This window comes from Argentina anserina, chromosome 6 (assembly GCF_933775445.1).
Source record: "Argentina anserina chromosome 6, drPotAnse1.1, whole genome shotgun sequence".
In the NCBI taxonomy this organism is placed as follows: Eukaryota; Viridiplantae; Streptophyta; class Magnoliopsida; order Rosales; family Rosaceae; genus Argentina; species Argentina anserina.
The window spans coordinates 29,479,728-29,504,382 of NC_065877.1; the positions used below are offsets into that span (position 1 = coordinate 29,479,728).

At 37.2% G+C, this 24,655-nt stretch overlaps 4 protein-coding genes and 1 pseudogene across 5 annotated transcripts; 2 read left to right on the plus strand and 3 right to left on the minus strand.

Annotated features, from left to right (window-relative positions):
* Window positions 1-2,938: 2,938 nt before the first annotated feature.
* On the minus strand, window positions 2,939-5,467 carry LOC126799499 (glucan endo-1,3-beta-glucosidase 1-like). The gene is made up of 4 exons (XM_050526711.1): window positions 5,115-5,467; window positions 3,785-4,252; window positions 3,582-3,612; window positions 2,939-3,437 (listed from the first exon to the last, which is right to left on the minus strand). The coding sequence occupies exons 1-4, from the start codon at window positions 5,191-5,193 to the stop codon at window positions 3,272-3,274; spliced, it is 744 nt and encodes a 247-aa protein (XP_050382668.1). The 5' UTR covers window positions 5,194-5,467; the 3' UTR covers window positions 2,939-3,271.
* A 1,962-nt stretch (window positions 5,468-7,429) lies between these two features.
* On the plus strand, window positions 7,430-9,058 carry LOC126797238 (pentatricopeptide repeat-containing protein At2g42920, chloroplastic). Its single transcript, XM_050523899.1, has one exon. The coding sequence runs from the start codon at window positions 7,430-7,432 to the stop codon at window positions 9,056-9,058; it is 1,629 nt and encodes a 542-aa protein (XP_050379856.1).
* Window positions 9,059-9,233: 175 nt separating this feature from the next.
* On the minus strand, window positions 9,234-10,156 carry LOC126798201 (AT-hook motif nuclear-localized protein 16). Its single transcript, XM_050525088.1, has one exon. It carries the CDS (start codon window positions 10,060-10,062, stop codon window positions 9,259-9,261), a length of 804 nt encoding a protein of 267 aa, XP_050381045.1. The 5' UTR covers window positions 10,063-10,156; the 3' UTR covers window positions 9,234-9,258.
* A 298-nt stretch (window positions 10,157-10,454) lies between these two features.
* Window positions 10,455-17,086, minus strand: LOC126798200 (uncharacterized). 2 transcript variants are annotated; one of them, XM_050525087.1, is made up of 10 exons: window positions 16,720-17,086; window positions 15,946-15,989; window positions 15,444-15,561; window positions 15,261-15,363; window positions 13,932-14,512; window positions 13,278-13,542; window positions 12,922-13,183; window positions 11,866-12,027; window positions 11,275-11,697; window positions 10,455-10,903 (listed from the first exon to the last, which is right to left on the minus strand). In XM_050525087.1, exons 1-10 carry the CDS (start codon window positions 16,898-16,900, stop codon window positions 10,682-10,684), a joined length of 2,361 nt encoding a protein of 786 aa, XP_050381044.1. In that variant the 5' UTR covers window positions 16,901-17,086; the 3' UTR covers window positions 10,455-10,681. The 2 variants fall into 2 exon arrangements, with proteins under 2 accessions (XP_050381044.1, XP_050381043.1); XM_050525086.1 differs by having other exon boundaries at window positions 10,455-10,960; window positions 16,720-17,083.
* A 2,451-nt stretch (window positions 17,087-19,537) lies between these two features.
* On the plus strand, window positions 19,538-23,745 carry LOC126797239 (uncharacterized; annotated as a pseudogene).
* Window positions 23,746-24,655: the final 910 nt, after the last annotated feature.

Sequence of the window (24,655 nt, forward strand, 5' to 3'; positions counted from 1 at the left end):
TTCAAGTGTTGATATTTCTTCTTTGAAACCCTTAAACAAAGAGTGGATTTCTAAGTTTCAGAAGTGTGCTGATATTTCATGTGTTAATATCAAGTGGGATTAATTTGGTGCAGCCACCCGAGCCTGGGGAGAAATATATTGACCATTGAGGAGGCGCCTGTGGAGTCTCCGGCGAAGAAAAGAGGACGACCAGCCTCTTCTGCTGCGTCCAGTGGCGGATTTAGGCTAGTTTTGCAAGGGCTTAAGCCCTGGTGGGATATTTGTAAAACATAATTAACCTACCATACCTACTTGTTAGGCTTGATTATGTTAATTCAGGGGTGCTAGGTTCAACTCCCCCTAAAAGTATTTTATTTTGTTCTTGTTCAGTCCTTCTTAGTCTTACCGATTAGAACTTGAGCATGTAATGAAGTTTATCTTGTTTGTTGTTTTGCATCTGGTTTTGATTTTTAGTTTTAGGTTACATTATTGTTCTTGTGGTGCTGCAGTACTTTGATAACAAAATGAAGTTTCGCTTGACTAAAAAACAGTGTCACCTGCTAATAAGATTTGAATGCTCGTCACTTTTCCATTGCTTATTGGCTAAATGAAAATTTCATCAACTCAAAAAATCATACTGTAAGACCATATAGACTCAAAAATACACTATATTCTTCTTTATCTAATAGACTTTTTTTGAAGCCCGATTAGCTAATTCATCCTGGATCCGCCACTGGCTGCGTCTTCAAAGAAGTTGAAGCTCATCACTAGTGAGATGGTGCCGGCAACAGGTCAGGACTCAGGAAGGTAAAATACAGAAAACGTTGAGTGTGAAGCTGACTGTTAAAACAATAGGCTTGATCGAGCAACCAGATGGGTCATTTGTTGCTGCTAACAAGAGTCCAGGGACCGATGAAGGCTATGAAGAGACCAAGAAGAAAAGGGGGCGTCCTCCAGGCAAGAAAAACAACAATCCGCCAATTAACAAGAAAGAACCAGAGTTCCCCAAGTTTGATTATTTTTTGAGAAAATTAGAGATATGCTCAATAATGGAGCACATTTTTAAAACTAAATCCATACCTCTAATTTTATTTAATCTACACCTAATATGCATTTTTGATTGACTATATTGCCCTTCTAACATTAGACAAAAATCTTCCATGAATATAGTTGTTGGCTATAATTGAAATTCACTATTTCCTTGTTATCATCCATTTGAATTTAAAGCATGATGCTAAAATATTGATTTGTTTTGATTTTACCATAATATATTACACCATTAAATTCGGATGATTATTGACTTGAGTATATATTTCAATGTATGTTGATTTCAACAGTATCCATTTTATATACAAAATCCAGGTTTAGTTTTAAAATCTGAAGAGAATATGTTCATTCGTCTTGCTTGTAAGAAATAGTAGGAGGCAAGCATGCTACAATACTTCTTTCTTATGTCTATGAAGAACAAGAGTTTAGAAAGAAAAGAAAATGGTCGGTGATTAGATCAAGGAATTGGCAGAATACTTTTTGTGATTATGTTTTCACTTAGCTTCTAAACTCACATGTGGTGTTTGTCTACGTATGCCAAAAATGTCTACTTGTAAGGTATGTCTTTTGTGCTTTAATTTTCTTCTTCTCTTGTTGGGTCTATTCTCATATGATTCATATCAATTGTATGATAGGAAAATAAGCTCTGAAATTCACACTTTACCTACAAAATAGCTAATATATAAGTGAGAATCGAATTTAACCTAAATGCATGTAAGATGTTATTCCCTCAACTATAGGTATAATATAGTAATTAATCTAACAAAGAGAACAAATAAATCTTTAACAAAAAATCTATTATCCAGGTATCATACAAAGAAAAAGAGTTTAAAGACCATGTACCTATTGAATAGTCATGGTTAACTCACAATGGTAGAATATATGTATATATATATATATATAGTCCCTATCCAGAGTGAAGCTTCACTCTGAAATTACAGAGTGAAGTTCCAATTTTGGCACACTTTTCGGTCAAATTTTTTCACTATAAGCTCATCAATATTTAGGTATGTTATTCAAGATCATCTCCATAAAGTTTCATCCAATTTGATAATGGTTTGAGCTTTCAAAATTGAGATTTACATGAACGGTTCACGTTGAATAATTTTAATTCATTCATTCATTTAATATAATTTCAATACCTTAACGATGTCCGAATTAGATGAAATTTTGTAGAGATGATCTTGAATAACATACCTAAATATTGAATCACTTATGGTGAAAAAAATTGACCGAAAAGTGTGCCAAAATTAGAACTTCACTCTGTAATTTCAGAGTGAAGCTTCACTCTGGATAGAGACTGTATATATATACCTAAGAAATAGGTTGACAAGAGAATATAATCATAATATATAGGTAAATATTTTAAATTAGTTTTTAGTTAGGCAAAATATTTAAATACCTCTAAATTAAAAAATTTAGATTACTGAAAATAAAATATATTAAAACATTTCAATTAGGAAAACTCCATCATTTTGGCAATTATGACAAATTTAATGAAATTACAATTAAAAATATATGCAATTAAGATATTTAATGTTGACGTTATTTTTGGAAGTTGACTTATATATGTTTAGCAAATTTAAATAGTGGCAATTTGTGTAATTTTTTTAAAATAAAAGCTAATAGTTTAGCTTAAAGTGAGAGTGAGTTTAGTTTAAAATGGGGTCAAAAAATTGGGTGTATAATGCAATACTCTTTATTTTTTTCTGATCATTCTATTAGCCCTAATGTTAAGGACAAAAACAAAATTTAAAGTTTTTGTTTATTTTAAATAATGTCCTGCAATTATGTTTTTTTTGTAGTTGTAAGATGAATAAATCGTGCTTAATATTCGAATAAATAGAAGAAGATAAAAGAAAAGATCCTTTCAAAAAAAAAAAGAGGAAAGAACAATTAAAAAAAATTATCAAGGCAAATACTACACACATAAGTTCTGCTTCTACAGACAGACCCAGATCCAGAACCAACAGAGAAATGCCCAAGCCCATTGTTCACTACTGTACAATGTATCAATAAGTTCCTGTCAAAATTTATTGGGAATTACAAGAATTTCTTTTGGTCTGGTAGCTGCTACATAGCTACCTCTAGAAGCAACCCTTTTCTAAGGTCTCATCAATAAGAAAAGATATTGATATATCCATTGCAAAAGTCATCTGAATGCAGTAAGCCATTTTAATTTTTAAATGCGTGCCTCCCCATATATATGCTACATACTATCCCCCAAATCAAACACCTGAGCTTTTTAATCAATTAGAACCACCATCAGAGACATCATAGTGAACAAGTTTTGCAGGCTACGCAACTTTCTTGCAGCAGCAGCTGCTGAAGAGGTAGAAGGACCAGAAGGTACCGCACCGAAAACAGTCGATCCACTTGAATTTGTTGTGTTCAGAACCGATGAACTTGTGCTGCAAACCCATTGCATGTATACACATAAGTCTTGCCTAACCCCTCATTCATTAAAAAAAATGTATACACATAAGAAAGTTGATATTTCTCACTAAATAGGTGGTGGCAGAACTTTAGTAAATAAGCAGAATGGGGAAGTTTACCTTGTGGATGGATATTGACATGTCCCAGTACCTAAACAGCAAACACAATGTTAAAATTAAGAAAAATATAGGGAGTGGGAGTAAATGATGTTTCGAAATTGTTCATCGAACTATACTTTTCACAAAGATGTACCTAGTCAATGGTTCTTGTAACAGAAAACCGAAAATAAGAAAAATGCAAAAAATAAGAGGTAGTGTCTTACTAGGATCAGTGTTGGTGATGACAGCAGTGCCACCAAAATTGCAGCTATTTGGAACTGGATTTTTCTGATAAAAATTATTGAATGCAAAAGAAGCATGGTCTCGGACAGTGCTGGGGTTGTAACAACTTCGACCAAGCTGAATCTCTGAACAATCAGTGCCACCATAGCCGCAAGCATAGTCCAATGCAACTTGTAATGCCATTTTTGATGCACTTGGGCTAGCAACACACCAACTTGCAGAAGTAGATGATGTTGTGGTACTATAAGAGGGGGTTATAGTAACTGGAGAGGTTGAATCTGGTGTGGAAGTAGGGTTCATAATCGGTGTCGATGAAGTGGTAGTGGTGGGAGTTATTGTAGGAACTGTGGTTATTGGAGTAGTGATGTCATTCTGGGTTGTGGAAATTGAAGTGGTAATGTGTAGCTGTTTGTCTTCATGGCTTTGTTCTTTGATTCTCACCTTCAGACCTGTACTAGAAAGGACATCTTTATATATTCTGTTCAGTCATTCCAGTGCCTTTTGAACATGGCAATAGTGGTACCAAATTTGAATTTGTTCCCATTTTCAAAAACAACATCATACCCTACATATTGTTTCAACAATTTATCCCAAATAGTAATCATTTGATCAAGTCTTGAACTTTTTTTTTTTGGTTACAGTATAAACTATTAAGACTTAGTCATATATATATATATATATATATATATAAGCAAAAGCCGGGGGGGGGGGGATATAAATGAACATCATCATTAAAAGTTTGAAGAACTAGTACTCTAAACCCTGCTTCTGAAAAGAGAAAGAAGCAGAAATCTGGAGAATGCAAACATAAGCAGAAAGCCATCTTGAGGAATCTTAATGATCCAAAATGAGATTTATTATGCAGATAAAAAAAATTGCACCTCAATATTTTTAAAAGAGAAAAAAAATAGTGATTAGCTTGAAATGATTTGGAATGAAACTTCATCAGTGTTCCATTAAGAATCCAGAAAAAGAACCACACTTAAAATGACAAAGTTCCTTCTGAGCAAGAAATATGCATATCCATTAGTCAATCAAACTCTGACTCAGAAATTGGATTCTCAACGAACACATAACTAGATTCTTATTAGTAGCCGAAAGTTGATGGGAAGAGGATTATTAAGGTATTAAAATTCATTGTCAAAGGCTGACAGAAACAAAGAAAAAGTTAAAGAAGCTAATGGGGATTATTGCCACATTATAAAATTTAACAAAACAAAATAATAGATGCTGTCACATTGGATTAGAAAGAAAACCAAATATAAAACTGGAAAGAAGCCGCATGAAGTTCAAATCAAGAAAGGAATTCACCTGAACAGAAGAAATGACCCAATAGGATCAGGAAAACTATTAAACCATAGTTAAACCTTCCACCGATAATCATCACCATCCTCTGTTGCTTCTATTTGATGCCTCTTCCTTCTCCTCCTTTTCTGCTTCTTCTGCTGCTCTTGTGGTTCTTCGATATGGTGTTAACTCTACCTAGTCCTACTTTCCCTCGGTTTGAAAGAAAGAAAGAACAAGAAGGATATGTTGAACTGGATACTTATGAATGATGTTGTTGAAAAGAAAGGATTTTTGTACCTCTTTGTCAATTTCATGTACTTAAAATATGCATATATAAGTTTGAAAGGAAGTGCAACCCAGAGAGAGAGAGAGAGAGAGAGAGAGAGAGAGAGAGATGGGTTGTTAGTGTAATGTAGGGGGGAGGTGCAAGCAAAGGGAGGGTGCAAAAAGGAGGGAAAAGTGAGGGCAAGGGAAGAAGGTTGAAGAAAAAAGTAAAGAGAGAAATGTTTGGAATTTAGGTTTGGTCTCTGCGGGATGGTTAGTGATGATTGTAATGATGGTGGTGATATGTTCATTTTGCCTTTCTCTGTTTTCTCTCACACTCCTTTCTTTATGTTGGTTGATACCACTGAATCTGGTAGCCATTAATCACCATATTTCAATTACTTTATTTCTGGTGGGAGACAGTAGAGTTCCAAATTCTTTATGATCACATAGCTAGGTACCCAAATTATAGTCTGAAAGCCTTGAAGATTATTAGAAACAACATATAGGTGAAGTCTTTATTGGTTTCTTTTGTTGTTGGGAACTTGGGATAGATTTTCTTGCAAGGCCTTGTAGATAGTTAGGTTGTTAATTAGAAGAAGTATGACTACCTACTGGATAAGCAACAAGCATATTTGTATCTGTACATTATTTTTCTTTTTTTGCTGCTTCTTCTTCTTTCTTCTGTGATTATACAGCAACATCTGTTATTGTTGAATCAATCTTAGGACATCCTAATCAGGGGCATATCATTAAACTAATATGCATTATTAATCTAAATAATCATGACACTTTCGGGTATTTTAACTCGCTGAATCTTTACTCAAACATGGTTGTAAAATCCAGTTAGTAGCTTGACTAGCTTCTATGTAAGGAAAGCAACCACAGTTAATGAGTTAGCTTACAAGCCAACCCTCCTTCTCTACTAGTATGTAAAAACTTTCTCAGACTCCTAATTAGCATCTATGCTTAGTCATTGATTACCATTTTAATCATGGATCAGTGTTTGTATCTGGAAATGTATGTGGGGTACCATATTTTGAACAAAGTAAACTGAATTGATGAAATGAATATTAAAGTGGACTGACTAGAATTCTATCCTAAGCCTGCACTTTTGACCAATTGAATTCCTAATATACCTACACTGTGTATAATCCATCAACCCTAGTCTCTGCTTTATGCTTTTTTTCTAAAGAAAGGCAGTTCTTGATTGTTACTCCTATAATCCCCTCCCATTAGTATTTAGTGGGAATGTTTTTGATTGAGACTAAAGAGTATAAAATAATTGGGGGGCTAAGATTCAGCCTTCTATTATAATTATCCTTTCTTTGTAGAATTGTAGCCATCATAAACATCTGTATTTATAAACATTAAACAGTGTACCTAAATTTAATTTTGAGGCACCTTAGAGTCTGCACATATCTGTAGCTTTCATTACTTAGTGACTGAGGTTTAAAGCATTTGGAAAAACTAGTTTTTACCACAAAACTATGGAATACTTTTACCTGTTATGCTAGTTCACAAAATTACTACATTAACAACGATTTAATTGAACTAAATTATGACATTGACAATTAAATTATTCGATTCATTTTACATATTTACATATCATTAAATAAAATTACCATGTTTCTAACAATTTGTTCAAAAAATTGTAAAATGTTATTAGTGAAGTAATTACCTATAATTAACTAATTACCTAAATAATGATTCATTTTACCATAATGGCAACAAATTTGTTGTCATATTTGTAACGTGGGTATCATATACATGTGTAAGTAGAAAATTCCGTATTAACACTCTAAATTTTCACACATATTTTCCTCTACAGTTGTGTCATTCCAGCTAGATAATCACTTGTGCATTGTAACGTTACCAGATAAACGGTAAAACTTACCTTGTTAGCCAACAATCGTCGGAAAAGATCAGTAACTCTTGAATTCGTCGGCAACCGTATTTGACGCCTTTTGTTTTCACATACTGTAGTACAAACCAGACAACACTCTTCTGCAATTTTTCAAATGAAAGGGGTTAGCAGTTAGATAGAACTCCAGAAAACAAGAGCCGCACAAGAAATGACACCATGTTGTTGCTCATTCACTTCATCAACCTCAATATCCAAATTCATCTCAGACCAACCACACCTCGCCATGCTAGAAAACCAATGCACCAACATGAAAGACCTCCAGAAAATCCATGCCCACCTCATCAAAACCGGCCTAGTCAATGACACAGTTGCCGGCAGCCGTGTCTTGGCCTTTTGTGCCTCCCCGGTCGGAAACATCAACTATGCCTACGCAGTTTTCCGACATATCCACAACCCAAACCTCTTCATCTGGAACACTATCATTCGAGGTTTCTCCAACAGCTCAAACCCTGAAGTTGCCATTTCTCTTTTCATTGACATGTTGGTCACTTCAACTGTCCTGCCACAAAGGTTGACGTACCCTTCAGTTTTCAAGGCTTATGCTCAAGTGGGGTGTGCCCATGATGGAGCTCAGCTTCATGGGAGAGTTGTAAAGTTGGGTCTTGAAAGTGACCAGTTTATAAGGAACACCATCATACATATGTACTCAAACTGTGGCTTCTTGAGTGAAGCAAGGAGAGTGTTTGATGAAGACTTGGAGTTTGACATTGTGGCTTGGAATTCTATGATAATGGGGCTTTCTAAATGTGGTGAAGTTGGGGAGTCTAGAAGGCTGTTTGATAAAATGCCACAAAGGAATTCGATTTCGTGGAATTCGATGATTGGTGGATATGTTAGGAATGGAATGTACACAGAAGCATTGGATTTATTTGGTGAAATGCAGAAGGAGAAGATGAAGCCTAGTGAGTTTACAATGGTGAGCCTGTTGAATGCTTCAGCTCAATTAGGAGCAATTAGTCAAGGGGAGTGGATTCATGAATATATAAGGAAAAATCGTATTCAACTCAATGCAATTGTTGTAACAGCAATCATCAATATGTATTGCAAATGTGGAAGCATTGAAAAAGCTGTTCGTGTGTTTGAGGCAGCTCCTATAACAGGGTTATCTTGTTGGAACTCCATCATTATGGGGTTAGCCACTAATGGTTGTGAAGAAGAAGCCATTGAGCTATTCTCAAGGCTCGAATCTTCGAGTTTTGTACCCAATGATGTCAGTTTTCTTGGTGTTCTAACCGCATGTAGTCACTCCGGGATGGTGGAGAATGCAAGGAAGTATTTTTCAGTAATGATAGAAACATATAGGATTGCACCATCCATTAAGCACTACAGTTGCATGGTTGATGTTTTAGGCAGAGCCGGACTTCTTGAAGAAGCTGAGAATATCATACACGGTATGCCAATAAAAGCCGACGCGATCATTTGGGGTTCTTTGCTCTCATCTTGTAGAAAGCACAGAAACATGGAGATGGCTAAGCGGGCAGCAAAGCATGTGATTGAGTTGGATCCGAGTGACAGTTGTGGTTATGTGTTGATGTCAAATCTTTATGCTGCCTCTAGTCAATTTCAGGAAGCAATGCGAGAAAGGCTTTTAATGAAAGAGCAGAAGATTGAGAAAGAACCGGGATGCAGTTTGATCGAAGTGGATGGAGAGGTTCATGAGTTTATAGCTGGTGGAAGGCTGCATCAAAAAGCCCCCGAGATTTATACACTATTGAATGGATTGGGATTTATGTTGCAAGGAAATGCAACAGATTATGATGAACTTGCTGCCTTTTAAATTATGAAAAATTCAAAGTATTAGAAGCCACTCTTCTCCTTACATGATGTGTATATATACTTAATTAAAGTTACATAAACACGAAAACCCAGCATTTGAGGGGGCATGTGTTTTTCATACAAACCCTTGTTACAAGTAACAATACATATGAAGAATAGTAATGCCAGATACTAATGGTGACATGGTGCTCCAATCATGTTTCATGTCTTTGACATAGTTCGTCCTGATGCCCAAGAGTATACCTCAGGGGGCACATTACCATTAGTGAGCAGATTTGGAGGAAGTCCATATAAATCTGACATATCCAGGTGGTGGTGACGACCATTTTGGTATTGCTGGTTTTGCAAAGCTGCAGCTACTTCATCTTCATCCAGTGGAAGACGATCGAACGTAGCATTCATGAATGATGCAGCCATGATGAAAACTGGCCCTGAGGCAATGAGTGCACCAACCACACCCCCACCTACAACCTGCCCCTGAGCCCCAGCTAAGTATATGGTTAAACCTGTAATCCCAGGAGGGGCTGGAGGAGGCAAGATTGATCCGAGCAATGAGAGAATCTCAAAACGACCGTGGAGGGTCACAATGGCTCCAGAGGAAGCTGGTTGCCGCAGTGTGACATTGGTTACACAACCACTTCCACTCAGTATGCAAATGCCTCTTTGTTTCCTCCTTGCAAAGTTGGTTAAACTCTCACTCACATCACAGCCTGAACTCACTTCCATAGCATGCGCACGCAGCGCATTAGCACTGTCGCGGGTGACAATGATAGGCGGCTTTGGCTTGTTTTTAGACCCTGCCGGCCTGCCACGAGGTCGCCTGATTGTCTCCCCTTCGGATGCTGAAGAAACCGGTTGCATTGGCTTTGGTATTTTGGGTATCACAAGCAATGCATCAATGCCAGGCCTGTGATGATTATTACCTTTTTTATCTGCCTCCTGGCTCCGGTCGACTGAAGTTCTAGACACAACATTAGGTCCTGTTAGATCCGCACTTCCTGCCATTTTCTCATACACAATGATCAGAGAATCACCATGAGCTGCATTCACAATGTGGTTATATATAGTACCATATATTGCCAATAGTTTTATGAGCAAACCAGAAAGAATGAACCAGGATTAGGAGATGTTTAAGTGATACCAACCATATAATTATCACTAGTTTTATTAAACTCCATTGTGACAATCACTGCCTAACTCCCAACTGACTTCTTCATGTCAATTGCCTTTCCCAACAGTCGGATATGGCTCGTATTGTACTTAAATCATTCACAAATCTTACAAGTTGGTTAATCTGAGCTTACACTACCAACATCTACTCTTAATCAATTTTAGCTAATGGGGATTCTAATGTGCAGCACAACGCAATGAAGATATCAAGTAGCCCTTTCACTAGCAAAGTCAAAATTGGCAAGCTGTCCCATTCATTCAAAAATTATGCCCCAACATAGTTTCGTAGGATACAGCATTAGGGCAAAAGGCACAAAACAATAACTTCTTTGTTCAGAGTATGTACAATTGGTCAACCAGCCAGTACCACCGTGATTCTGAACTTAGTAAACAACCCTACTTAGCCAACCCCAAACTCGCTACAACCCCGAGGGAAAAAATAGACAAAAAGGACTCAGTAAGTCTGCTGCCAAATTTGGTGCAACTGCTGAGGTGACAAGTCTGGCCTACCAGCAATACCACCAAAGCCTGATTCATTGTGGCTTTGACGTTGTCGTTCTTGTGTTAAGCCCATTTGAGAATTATAGAGATCAGGGTATCCCATGGATCCGTAATGCTGCAGTTGTGAAGGAACCTGTCCAGCCTGCTCTTGTCGATATCCTGCATACTGTTGATTCTGCCCAAGTAAGCTGTTATATGCACTGTCTTGAGCGGAAGACAATGTTCTTGAACTCTGATTTCCACACAGAGTAGTTTAGAAAAGAGATTAAGAAATCAAAGTGATAACATGACCCATGAAACAACACAGCAAACAAGACTTGTGATACTACAAGAAAGGAAATTTGTTACATGCATGAGATGCACCACTTATCACAAAAGTTCTATCAGTTTCTATTATCTATTGGTTCAATCATGATGTCAACAACCACTTGCAAATCTTCACATATGACCACCATTTTCATAAAAAAAAGTAGATGTGAGATGAAAGGAGGAATGAGTCAATATTGAACTAGTTTACTTAGTAACAGCTAAATAAAAGAGCTGTACCTGGTGAAGAGGGTTTAAGTGGTTTCCATCCTTGTACTGAGAACGAAATACATCATCATAGTCCATATTGCTGATCGGCGCAACAGATGAGTTATGCAAATAATTTCCATGAACATTGGTAGAGGTCCCAAAACTCCCATGGCCACCACCGGCAGCAGATGGTGACACTCTGCTTATTGAGGCACCATTTCTGTGCTGTGGGAGGTTGTACTCCATTCCTGACACAGATTGATGGAGGCCAGCACCACCTACATATGCTTGCTGCAATGATGCTGGTGTACGCGAGAAGCTCTGAGGTGGAGTGGGGTAGCCAATAATATTTGCTATTTGTTCGTAAGTAGGTTGAATGTATGACCGAGCTGTAAGGTGCTGAGGAAGCACAGAGGACACCTCAGCTAAAGGCAAGGCAGCAGATCTCAGAGCCTGTATGATTTAATTGCCACAGATATCAGCAGTCATATCTAATTTTGTCATTGAAACATTGCAAGAGGACAGGACCTTTCTTCTAAGGGTCCAATAAACAGGAACTATTTCACTGGAGCATACACATCACATGAGTTTGACGTACAGAAGGATCCACCCATTGCTTACCTCAGACATCGAAATGGTTGAACTGTTTACAGATGAAACTGCACTGCTGTATCTTGAAGGCATTGATGGTGTCCCCAATAACTGTGAGAATGGAAGATCAGAACCTCTTAAAGATTGAAAAGTCGACTCCAAAAGATCACTTCGCAGAGAATCTGGATACGCCTGAAGTTTTATAAGATAAAGATAGAGTGAGGGAACTTGAATGAGATCAGAAAATATTGCAAATACATAAAATATCTAAGATGAACTATTAACATCTGCAAGCCGGACAACAATTAATCTGAACTGCATGCTATGGAGCTGATACTCTGGGTGCTCAGCTGAAACATTAGAACAAAGTACACCAGCAGACTCCAGATGGGCATAATTTAATTAAAGATTTATTAGTATTTGCAATTGTATATAAATAACATAAGAATCCCCAAAGACCACAAAACAGACAACTTGCTAAATAACCGGACCTGCGCGAAATGTTGAAATGATCATGATAAATAAATGCAAATGAGAATTGCTTGGCTCTTTAATTTCTCCAACACCCATGATGAAAACAGAAGTCGGCTCCGCGTTCGTTTTTGATTTCTAAAGTAACATGGCATTTCTTTTGCATGAAAAAAAAACCTGATAGTGGAGTGCTATGAAATTTCATTTGATACGTAAATACTCAGTGACAAAGGTTGAGGGCACCAATCAAATGCTACAACTTCCAGCAAATCAAAAAAAGAAAATTCACGCCAATATAAGGCTTTCACAACCACAAGTACAGTCAGTCCATGAAGCCAAAACTTTAAACAGCAACTGACTTTACATCAGATGCAAATCATGGCTTCATTGCATGGAAATAGCTTTTGTCCAATACTTACGAAATTCATCCAAAATATGTTAACCTAGGCTGGATACATGAGAACAGAATGCAGCAGAGACAACATCCGTGATCACAGTGCAGTAGAGACAACATCCATAATCAGAGAGTGCAGCAGAAAAATTTCTTTTATAACAGATGCGATAACTTTAAAAAAGAAAAATCTTTATCATGCAGAATTGTCTAATATAATATACCATATCACTTTGAAGAGGTGGAACGTTTTTGAATTTTGGTTCTTCCCATGCAAAAGACATTCCAGAACTGGCTCTCAGGATGTTGTCAGAACTGAAATCAGGTAGAGCTGTGATGCCTTTATGCCCTAGAGCTTCAAGAATATCATGCTTTACTAGCTCCGGCTGTGAATTTGCAGGAAAATCATAATATTTAGCATCTATGGTTGCTCTCCCGTTGTCGTATAAGGATCCAAGTAGCTCATCGTGATTATATCCTGAATTTCTGAACAGAAGAAAAAAAATCAAAGAATTAGGAGACATTACAGCTCAAATATGATAAGAATTGAGAAAAAGCTTCATGCCTGGTATCCAAGTACCCAGAAAATGATGCATCTACTCCTGAATAGGTTCCTCCCAAGTCATTTTGGAAGGACTGTGACCTCGAAGCAGTATTATTTCCTGATTTGTAGGTGCCAAAACTCAAATGTGAGCAATCAGCAGCCAATTCTTGCAAATTGTTTGGAAGGACTACTGTACACTGATCCTCGGGCTCCTCCTTTTTCAGACTCAGTTGCTGCATGTTTATAGTAGCTGATGATACAGCAACATCATCAGATATAGACTGATTTGGAAATGCTTTACCTGAATTACACAAAAACCAAACATTATTATGAAAGGTAACAAAAAGTTCCCTCAGTGATAAGTGAATTTTAAAAGTTCACAAAAGGCAACAGACCGAGAATATCAGCACTAAAGTAAAACAACATGAGTGGGTGGACATGCTTAATTCAGTTTGTGATGATATAACTTGAACCAAACAAGCACGACATGAACCATTCTTATATATTATTAACTATCCAATTTCTAATTCTGCATTTAAATAATATTTTGACAAATATTATCACTTTATGAGAAGAAAGAAGTCAATATAGAAAATTGTGTTTGATTATGAATTGTAGCATGAACTTATGAGCAATGAGTGAGAGAGAGAGAGATAGGAGTTGTACCATTTTTGTAGGTAAAACCATTACCTTCCTCATTCTCATTTGTACGCCTATGAGAGCCACAAGAACTTGAATTAGATGACAAACTGTCAACACGATAAGATCTTCCACTAGAACCATCAACTATCTTGGCTCTACCAGACACACTATGGTCAGAACCATGATTTTCACTATTAAAACCCACCTCTGAACCACGGACCTTATCTGGCTGGTAATCCCTCAGCATGTTGGATTCAGTACAATATGAGTTGGACCTATTAGTATGCGCATCCTCATTTGCATTTATAGCTGATGACCCATTGGCAGCTGTTGACTGCTCAATCACAGGCCATTCATCACCGAGGGCATTCTGTCCAGCAGCATCACCAGAATATTGGGAAGATCCCACATTGTAATTAAACGAATTTGTTTCACATGCATCTTGATGCAAAGATGATATCTCAGATGATATATGTGAACCCTTACTGGGGTTCTTACCCATTTTTACAATGTCAGCCATAGAAAAATGTCCTGAGCTCATGGTCGACCAAGCAGATTGATTTCCAATAGAAGGTTGTGCAGATGCAGAGATGACATCACCCGACCCTAATGAACTGCTAAAAGAATCACTGCAGCAGATATTGAAAAATAATCTGACCATGAGTAATTATATAAACAGCAGTATGTGATTATTCTACAGATTTGACTGTTTGCTATCCTGATTTAACACTGATATTAACAACAAAAGTAAAGATCATGTAGCATGCAATCCTGCCTCAGTTACGCCATTCAATTAAACAACTTTCACTTTTACAGTAAAGAAATCCAATTGGGATTCTCATCCACTGTCCTTTTCCCATTCCTCCATCCTTTCTCTCTAACATTGCCCGTTTCGAATTCCTCAATCTTTACGCACTAACATAACCCTACCACATGCAAAGTTACTAAAATTTAAACTTATAAACCATCATCAGGCTATCATATAATCGGCTAACTTACAACTCTTCTACTTCCAGTAAAAGCAAACAAAGAATAGAATGTCACAATGCATTAATGCAAATTGCAAACCCCCTTATAGTTGTAGACTAGCCTCCTACAAGGGTAGACCAACTCGACGCAAATCCAGACCTGGCTTCCTGATTGTGTATAATTTTCTACCACTGTCGAACGTGATGTAGAGTTCTACCACTGTCAGAAGCGCTGTGGGTCTACCACTCTAGGAAGCCAGTCTACCACAATAAATTATCAATGTAGCCTGAGGGAACCCAACAAAGAAAAAAAGAACTCTAGGCTAACTTATGATCTCATTCTCCCACAATTACATCTGTAATGAAAAAAAAAGGGAATTACAGACTAGAATCTCATAGTAATACTTGCCTGTGAGATAAAGGTTGCTGGTTTGTAGTTCTTCCTACAATGGAAGGATGAGGTGAAGGAGCAGCAAACCCGTTTTGTCCTTTGTATGCGGCTTTACCAAGCTCTAAAAAAAGATTATGAAACTTTGAAAACTAAGACATGCAATAATGAAATGCATAACTATGCTAGAAAAGTTCAATATACCATTGTAACTCATTTGAGTTGACCCACAGGATCCGGTAATGTGTTCAGTAGCAGCTCTAACTCCACGAATTGAACTACCATTGTAAACTCGCGGCCTAAAATCTTGTGTTTCCTTCATCTGACAATTTTGAAAAAACGCCTGAACTATTAATAAAATACAAATAATGAAAAGCACAGAATGTGGGATGAAAAAGAGAAAGCTGTTATAACCATGTCAATTTCACTATACTCAATCTTAACTCAAAATAGATAACATACATAGTGAAGAAAAGAATCACATGTCACCAAAAAAAAAACTAGCAGCAAGGCAGAGATTATTATTATTTTTTAACATATTAACCGACATTGAACTTTCACTTTAAACCACATTCATCCCATGCAAAAGACAGGCAGATGAAATACCAAAACCCTCTAAGCTGCAAACTACAAGACAAAAAAGTTAATATGATCTTATTTTACAGAAAGGCAGAAACTTGAAATTAGAGGAATTTCACAAAAATACCTCTTTCCTTCTTTCACGTTTGCTCTTCACCTCATGAAAGGTATCTACAAAATTACAAAATACTGATTCAGTGATGAATTTAAACAGTATTGAATCCAAAAGTAGTATAAGCAAATTCCACCAAGTAGATATAAAACTAAACTCAATATACTACAAGAAGCAGCACGCCTAAAACCTTTCAGATCAAACTAAACCGAGCATATGCATGATGTTTCATTCCACTATTTCCCAATAAAAAATTGAAACACAACCTACAACGCCACAAGGTCTGTTACTTCAACTGCTATCACATACTAGTACTAAAGTCGTAAATTTTTGCCATTGCTAAAATAAAGCAACACTCTGAGTCCAAACTTTTCTTCAACTTCTACCCATTTCATTTCTCAGCAGCAGAATGCATAAAAAAATATAATAAAAAAGATTAGGCCACTACAACACAGTCAATTCAGTCCAACCATTCAGTCCTCACACTAACAATTTTCCCGGCAACCAAAAAAAAATCAAAACTTCAAGAAAAACAAATCCAAATTTCACACCAATATGCCAAAGCCAGAACAAAATCCCACCTTACTCATAAAAAAAGGAGGCCCAATCCTATTCCTTATCTCATCCCAAATTTCACATCAACCAAACACTTTACAACCATTAAAAAAATATTTTTTAAAAAAAAACCCAAAGCTTTCACCTCATTCCGAATTTACTTTTCTAATTAAATAAAAGAACGAACGGTGAAAAAAAAGAAGAAGCAGAGGTGGTGGTGGCGGCAGTGGAAACCTAAAGAGAGGAGGCGCTGTACGGCTTCGTTGGGGTCCATGTTACATTCTTTAAGCACGGCGTAGATCTCAGCCTCGGGGCAGTTGACGACCTCCTTCAGGCTCTGTATCACCTTCTTCGTCCCCGGCAGGAACTGCGACGCTCCTCCTCCTCCTACTCCGCTCTTGCTCTCGCTGCCCATCGCCGCCGCACAAGACTCGGAAAACAAAAGAACGATTTTCTTCCTCGCCGGAAAATTTACGGTTGCGGCCAAAAAGAAATTTTCCGATCACAAAAACCCTCACAGTCTCTCTCTCTCTCTCAGCGATAAACGACGTTGGTTTTCTCTCTCGCTTTATCGTTTTGGCTTTTATAGGCTCCCGCTCCCCCGTTTTTTTTTTTTTTTGGAAATAATATTTTCGTGGTGGACTGATTTTAAGTAGGATTCGAAATAGTAACAGTAAAAGTCAGGAGGTGGTGCTAGTTTTACTGCCTGTTTGGATTTGGGTATTCGTCACAGACGATTTTGGATGGGCCACGAAGGCCTGCGGGGCCCTTTGGTGCGGGGAAATAGGCGGTCGTGGAGAGTGGGGTGATTTTGAGAGCGGAGACTGGCTGTGAGACTAGCAGGCATGGCTCTGTAAGAAGTATTTTCGTTAATTAACACTATTTAGAGAACCAGAGATAAAATTGAATGAAAGCATTTGCAGTGAAATTCGTTTCTGGATTATGTATTTTGGACATTAATTCAAGTGTTTAAGGCTTCACAAATTTTTTAGTTCACTTTTCAACTTAGTGTTATGTAATTCATTTACGCCTTACTCATCGTGGAAGAACAATGATGTAATTAAATTTTGAACCTTAAAAGTCCATAAATAAAACATGAGAAAAGTATATAAAATACTACTGTTGATACAATAAATGCATTTTATCCCCCTTTTGTACCAAAGATTCGATAGTTTATATATATCGAGAACCTTTCTGAGTGGTTCTGGGGTACGTGATTCTAAGGGAACTTATAATGTGCCGCTAGGCGGTACTTAGGCGGGAGACCCGGAATTAGACGTTGAGCTAGACGGTTCTAGGCGGTGCTAGGTGGCTCTTCTTGTAGTCTCTAGCAATGGTCTAAATATCGGTTATCGGCATCGTATCGGTTTTGTAAAATAAGGATATAACGGGGATATATCGAGATATATCGGATTATATCGGATTTATCGTTTTTGTTAATTTTTAATTTAAATTTAATATATTTATAAACATATACTTCAAAATATTCAAAATATACCAAATAATATTAACTACTAAGTACTAATTGAACAAAAATAGGTGCACAAAAGATAGATTGAGATATTGATTATGCATTCATGCATTATAAACTCTCTCATCATCATAATCAAAGTCAAAATCATCTTCTCTATTATCTTCATCCTCATCTTCTGAGATAAAATCATCTTCATAAATCACATTATGTCTATTTGCGTTGAAATTCCTCAGAACGACATCGTCTCCTTAAAAAAAAATCACCGAAAAAAAGTAACAAGAAAAAAAGTCACAGAAAAAAAAAGTCCACAGAAAAAAAAAAGTCCACCAAAAAAAAGTCTACCGAAAAAAAAGTCAAACGAAAAAAATCCACCGATATATCGCATGTTGACCCGATATTTTTGAGTTGACCGATATATTAAGGCGATATGGCATTTATCCTATCGGTTTCTAAATATCACCGATATATCGCCGATATATCCCCAATATATCCTGATATTTAGAACACTGGTCTCTAGTCAATGGCACGGCCGTCCGACTCTCTCTAGGCCTCTAGCTCCCTTTACTCAATCTCTTCATGAGAAAGTTAGGTTGATTACATTATTGTCGATATCCCAAGTCACTGGTCATAAGTCATATCACCTTCATCCTCCACAGAATGCCTAAGTCTAATATATCAATAATATGCGTCCAACAAAATTACAGTACAAAAGTTGCGAATCATAATGCCTCGTATCAAACCCAATAAAATAAAACGAATGAAGTTAATCTCTAATTGGCAGAGTTCAGATTTGACTAGAATAACGAACAATTTACACCTGGGTTTGACACATTGTCAGTGTTGGTGTAACTTGTTCATTATTCTAGTCCAACACTCATGCAGCCTCACTGTAAAGCTTTCCACGTGCCAAAGCTCACCGCTGAACACTTGCTTTCCAATCTTCTCACAACACCCTCTCTCTCCCTCTTTCTTCTTAGGCCTCGCATATTACCCAACCTCATCAACCTTAATTCTGTCAGGTACGTTTTGTTATTGAGTTTCATTCTTGCTTGGGCTTAGTTTTCCCCTTCTTACCAGGCATTTGGTAAGGTTGGTTTGACAAGTCTTCATCTTATGATAATTGATCACTGATATGTGCTGTTTATGCTAAAGTTTTGTTCTTGTAACAAGTCAGATACAAATAGCTGAGCTTTACTATGGTATTGGAATTCATGTAAAAGGTTATTTCTTGGGGCCAAAAGATATCGGTGATATCATGGTGCCACTCAGGTCCGTTCTCTGCTGGAACTGATGTGCTTCTATGCTAGCCTTAATTATGTATTTGGAATTTTGGATCATTCACATGTGCTTTAAACGATAAAATATGGAAAGTTGCAATGGATTTGGAGCTATAATTTACCTTGGGGGCTTGTTGGTTGTGAACTTGATATCAGAGTTTCTGAAAATCTGTTGATATATGCCTCATAGTTGTGAACTTGTGATGGAAAATTTTGTTTTTCTTTAATTTGCGCTCTGGATATTGATGTTCTCTGCTCATAGGCTTTGTTTGACTGTGGATAGATAAGGCCAGTTTGAATGATGACTACTCCTGTGAGAAACCACATGAATAAGCTACAGGATCAGAAACGCGATTCTAATAGTAGTGATGTCAGTCCAGTTAGAGATCTTTGGACTGATCGACTCATTTGTGCATTTGAGTTTGTTCGAGGGCATAAAAAGGTTCTGTCAGCTCAATTTGTTGTAAAGGATGCAGCAAACAAGCAAGTTTCGTCACCGGAGCTGAATAAGTCCTGTCACTCGAGAAAGAATGTGAAGAACTCATGTAGGTCCTCACTGAAAAGAGTTTCAGGAGTTGGTCAGAAACAAAAGGAAGAAGGCCTTAGCTGCAAACAGGATTCTCACTCAGGCCATTTCCGTGGGAGAGAAGCTCTTCCAAAAAGTTGTTGGGTACCGATTGGCTGGGATAGGATTTCTGAACTAGTCCAGACAGTGCAAGTTGATGATGGCTGGGACTCGCAGCCTATGCAGTTTGCAAGCGATGAAGATGATGATGCGGTAGCAGATGTGGCAGCTCCTTACTGGGAACGGCCGGTAGGGCCGACTTGGTGGTGTCACGTAGCTGCTGGTCAAGTGGTCATCCATGCGTTAACTCATGGGTGACTACTGTTCAATGGCTGCATCCTGCTGTCAGTATTGCTCTGCGAGATGAAAGTAGGCTGATAAGTGATCGAATGAAGCACCTTCTATATGAGGTAAGACACTTATGCACCTTCGAAAGTACTTATTTGTTTTTTAATTATTGGGCTCAATGACTACCTTTTGTAAGAATTTGTTATATATATATATATATGATTATATATATACAAATTTGATCAAAAATTGGTAAAAAGATGGAAATCTGCACCAAAATCTTGATGCGGACCTCCGCAGCCAAGAAGGGCTGTATATATGATTGTCTTACGAATCATATAATGACATTTTTTGTAGCATATGTGTTTGTCATGTACAGGATCTCTTGGATGTCATCATACCATCTGTTTCACATGCAGACATTGCATCTTTTTGTAAATGCATGTATTTTTTCTGTTCTATTACCAGGTTCCTGTAGGGTTGCTAGCGGACTATTATTTGAGCTCCTGGGCCAGTCTGCAGGTGACCCATTTGCTGATGAAGATGACATTCCCATTGTTCTTAGATCATGGTAGGCACAGAATTTTCTAGTATCAGCATTGCATGTTAAAGGTTCGGCACATAACATTAATGTGTTGGGAATAGCAGAAGTTCAGGTTTGCTTACATTCATGAACAAGTTATTCTCGACTTTTGGATGTTTCTCTTTGCCTGCTTAATGTCCTCAATTATTCGTGAAGGAGCTGCTTGCTACTGAGGGCATTACCATGCCACGAACAATTCATGAAGTCATAGCACAATTAGCCTGCCGCCTTGCATGTTGGGATGATAGGTACGGAATTTCCTTCTGGTGATCTGCCTTCTGCCCTTCTCCATATTCTTCACTACTTCTTTCAGTCAAATTAGTCGACCTCTGGTTTCGCACCTACTTTTGAGAGAATAGTTGTCAAAAGATGATCAATTACTTTATCAGTCAGATTATTCTGTTTTTCCCACTAAAAATCATCTAAAAGTTACATGTGATATCTAGCACAAACTTTACTGATTTATATGAAGTGAAATGTGCGGCTACTATAATGTCTTGAATCTGTAATGCTTTCAGGTTATTTCACAAATCCATTTTTGGAGCGGCAGATGAAGTTGAACTGAAGTTCATGAACAGGTGCTGCAGTGCACACTGGACTATTTAATCACAGTATGAAGAATGTTTACATTGGAACTGTACTGTTTTCAACGTTTTACGTACCCAAAAATGATATTCACTTATGAATAGGAGAACCCATGAAGATATGCATCAGTTCAGTATAATATTGAACCAAGAAATCCGAAGGTTATCAACCCAGGTATCAGGTCTCATAGCAGTAAATTTTCTTCTTGTGTAGTAGTGTGATCGATTTATTTCACAAGTTAGGCTGTGGCTGGTTCTTTGTTCTATAATTGTGCTTTATAAGAGAAGAGCTTTATTTATGTACGTCTGGTTTGCTATTGTGATGTCTATCTCTTTCCCAAATTTTGGTCTGATTATAGTTAACAACATAACTGGACTGATGAATTTTTTTTCTCTGATCATAGCTTATAGAAATTTGAGTCTGACATGAACTTGATTTTTTTTTTTATACACCTTCAAGGTTATAAGAGTGAAGTGGTCTCTGCATGCAAGACAAGAAATTGTGTTCGAGCTTCTGTGGCACTTGAGACAAGGCAGTTGCTGGAAAAAGTTACAAAGTATACAAGAGAGATGATGGAAGAGAAAGAAGCAGTTCGTGGTCGATTGTTTACCATTCAAGATGTGATGCAGAGCACTGTCCGTGCATAGTTACAGGTTTGAAAAAAAAGATACTCTCAAAATACTTTATTGTTCATTCAACTCTTCTTTGAATCTTTTGATGGAAACTGCATTTGATTACGCATATTTGAGAAATGTTACTTTGGCTAGTATTAATTTGTGAATAGCTTATGGCAACTTGATTGTTCCGTTTTCAATAAGTTACCTTCATCATAAGGTCTGGTTGTTATAATTGACTAAATTGAGTGACCTGGTGAACAAAATTTTGTCGAATGAAAATGCTGATGCAGCGGAACTAACCCGTTGGAATCCACAAGACTAGGTTTTTTCGAATCCATGAGAAGTTCTGAAATCCATCAAGATAATTGAGAAAACTCAAAAATTTATTGATATAAAAGTTGTCTAAATACAAAGAAAGATGATGTTTATATATGCATCAATAACCCAAAGTCATAATCTAACATCGAAACTTAAAGAATCCAAATTAAAAAAGAAATAAATAAACATAAATAAAAAAAGTTCTAAAAGTAAAATATAACTAGTCTAAAATACTAATCCCGAATCGGAATAGTAAAATGTCATTATTTGGTTTAAATTTAACGGGGCTCACTAAAGTGAGTCTTGTAGATCTCGTCGTTCCCATTCCAGAAAAGTATTATGCGTCTCAAACAGACATTCTGAATAAAATCTGCTCAAATCTGCTCAATCTGATTCACAAATTAAAATCTGCAATTTCATACGAGCAACCCAAAAAGTCTAAAAGATCATATTCTTAAATATTACAGCAGCTAATTGTGTTAGAACGCGCGAATTACCTAGTTTCAAATCATTCTTCTTGATTAATCGCCACTTCATTGTCTTTATATTTTTCTGATTTAATTTACTTCATCTTTGTTCTACATCAAATACAGATAGAAATTACCAGCGGCATAACATGTAAGAAATCTAATATACATATTGAACTCGGTCGCAAGAACAACTAACATATGCACTGCGGATGATGATAAGTAACCTGAAATTACACTTGCTCCTCTCCTACTTGAATGCTTGTTAATGATTGCAATAATACGGATCAAGGTGTAAATGTAGACGTCAAGGAGTAGGATCAGTAGAAAAATGTCAGCTTGAAATACACTTGTCAACTGCATTCAGTCTAATGTAAAGGAACATACATGTTCTTCTGGTGCTTAGTCCTTGGACATACTCATCTCTAAATTTGGCTTTGTATTACAAAGTTAAGGGAGTCCCAAACCCTTAGGCAACTATATTTTATCATTACAACTGTTTGTATCGAGTTCTGCCATAAACATGAAAGCTTCTATTTATCCTTAGGCGTACATAAACTTGGCGATTTCATTTTAGCTTAAGTCTCTTGGATTAAGTTCATGTTTAACTTCAAACTAACTTTCTTAGTTAGTTTGATTCCCAATAAGTGTGGACTTCTGATGGCCTGATGTACGTAGTTGTGGGACTTTACAGATTCTTACATGCTACTCTGATTCCAGGACAAAAGCCTAACAGTTCAACATAATTTGGGAGTGTTTGGGGGTTGTGGCCTTGTCCTTTCTATTATAACTGGACTTTTTGGGATCAATGTAGACGGAATACCTGGAGCCGCAAGAACACCATATGCATTTGGTTTATTTTCTGCTGCTCTGGTCTTCTTGGGGGTTGTACTAATTGGAATTGGATTGGTTAACCTTGGGTTGAAGAAACCTAATGTTGAGGAGAATGCTGAAGTTAGAAAACTAGAGCTCCAAGAGCTGGTCAAGTTGTTTGAGAAGGAAGCAGAGTCTCATGCACAATTACGAAAAACTGTTCCCAGAACTACCCCAACTGCTGCTGCACGCCTCCCGAATGGTGCAGGTTAAATTATCATCATTTGAACAACAATGATTCAAGTTATTCAATACACTTTCCTTATGCAGCAAATATATTTAATACAATTGAAGATAAAAATAGTGTTTTTCCTAGTTTGTAATGCAAATGTTCAGGTGACACACAGAGATTGTGGATGAACCTTCTGCCAGATTAATGAGCCATCTCATCTGTGGGTAGACTACCAGATTGTGCGGGTTTTGTTGTCATGAGCTGAATGAATAAATTGGCGTTCTTCATGTTGAACAATCTTCTTTGGATATTTTGTTGGTCTGGAGCTATGTAGCACCGACACCGACACGGCGCGACACCGCGACACGACAAATCTAAAAAACCTAGATTCCGACACGGCGTCGACACGGCTATTTATATATAATTTAATATATTTATTAATGCATAAAAGAAATATATAACACATGAAATAATGCATAAAAGATTCAAGTTCATTCCATTGAATAACAAATCAAAAGAAATAAATCTAATGAAATAAGAAAGGGAAAACGATGGGGCTGATGCAAAATTTGGGTTAATTCTGTTTTGTTTTTATATATTTTTAATATAAAATGATGATGTGGCGTGTCTGTCAAAGTATCGGAGAAGTGTCGGAAAAGTCAATATTATTGACACGCCACGTGGCGTGTCAGGGAAGTGTCGGAGTGTCGGGGAGTGTCAGACACTCCGACACTCCGGCCTTAGAAGTGTCGGTGCTACATAGGTCTGGAGTAATCATTTTTGGACTTTGCTTCCCCTTGCAATCTTGCATCTTTAATTTTAGGAGGTGTTGCTGATTTGTAAGGTCACTTCTTCTTTTTGGTTGATAAGGATTATAGATGTATACTTTTTAGGAGCCTCTTTGGTCCAGAAAGTGGAGCTACTAGTTCAACTCATCCTCACTGTCACATA

Bases quoted from the DNA above. Each gene is read 5' to 3' on its own strand.
- LOC126798201 (XM_050525088.1), bottom strand. From the start codon at position 10,062: ATGGCAGGAAGTGCGGATCTAACAGGACCTAATGTTGTGTCTAGAACT.
- LOC126799499 (XM_050526711.1), bottom strand. From the start codon at position 5,193: ATGGTGATGATTATCGGTGGAAGGTTTAACTATGGTTTAATAGTTTTC. The intron at 4,253-5,114 runs GTGAATTCCTTT...TTTCTAGTACAG, and splicing joins GGGTCATTTCTTCTGTTCAG to GTCTGAAGGTGAGAATCAAA. The intron at 3,438-3,581 runs GTAAACTTCCCC...ATGGGTTTGCAG, and splicing joins TGTCAATATCCATCCACAAG to CACAAGTTCATCGGTTCTGA.
- LOC126798200 (XM_050525086.1), bottom strand. From the start codon at position 16,900: ATGGGCAGCGAGAGCAAGAGCGGAGTAGGAGGAGGAGGAGCGTCGCAG. The intron at 15,562-15,945 runs GTATTTTTGTGA...CAAAATTGTCAG, and splicing joins AACGTGAAAGAAGGAAAGAG to ATGAAGGAAACACAAGATTT. The intron at 13,184-13,277 runs GTACTTGGATAC...TCTTCTGTTCAG, and splicing joins GTAGATGCATCATTTTCTGG to AAATTCAGGATATAATCACG.
- LOC126797238 (XM_050523899.1), top strand. From the start codon at position 7,430: ATGACACCATGTTGTTGCTCATTCACTTCATCAACCTCAATATCCAAA.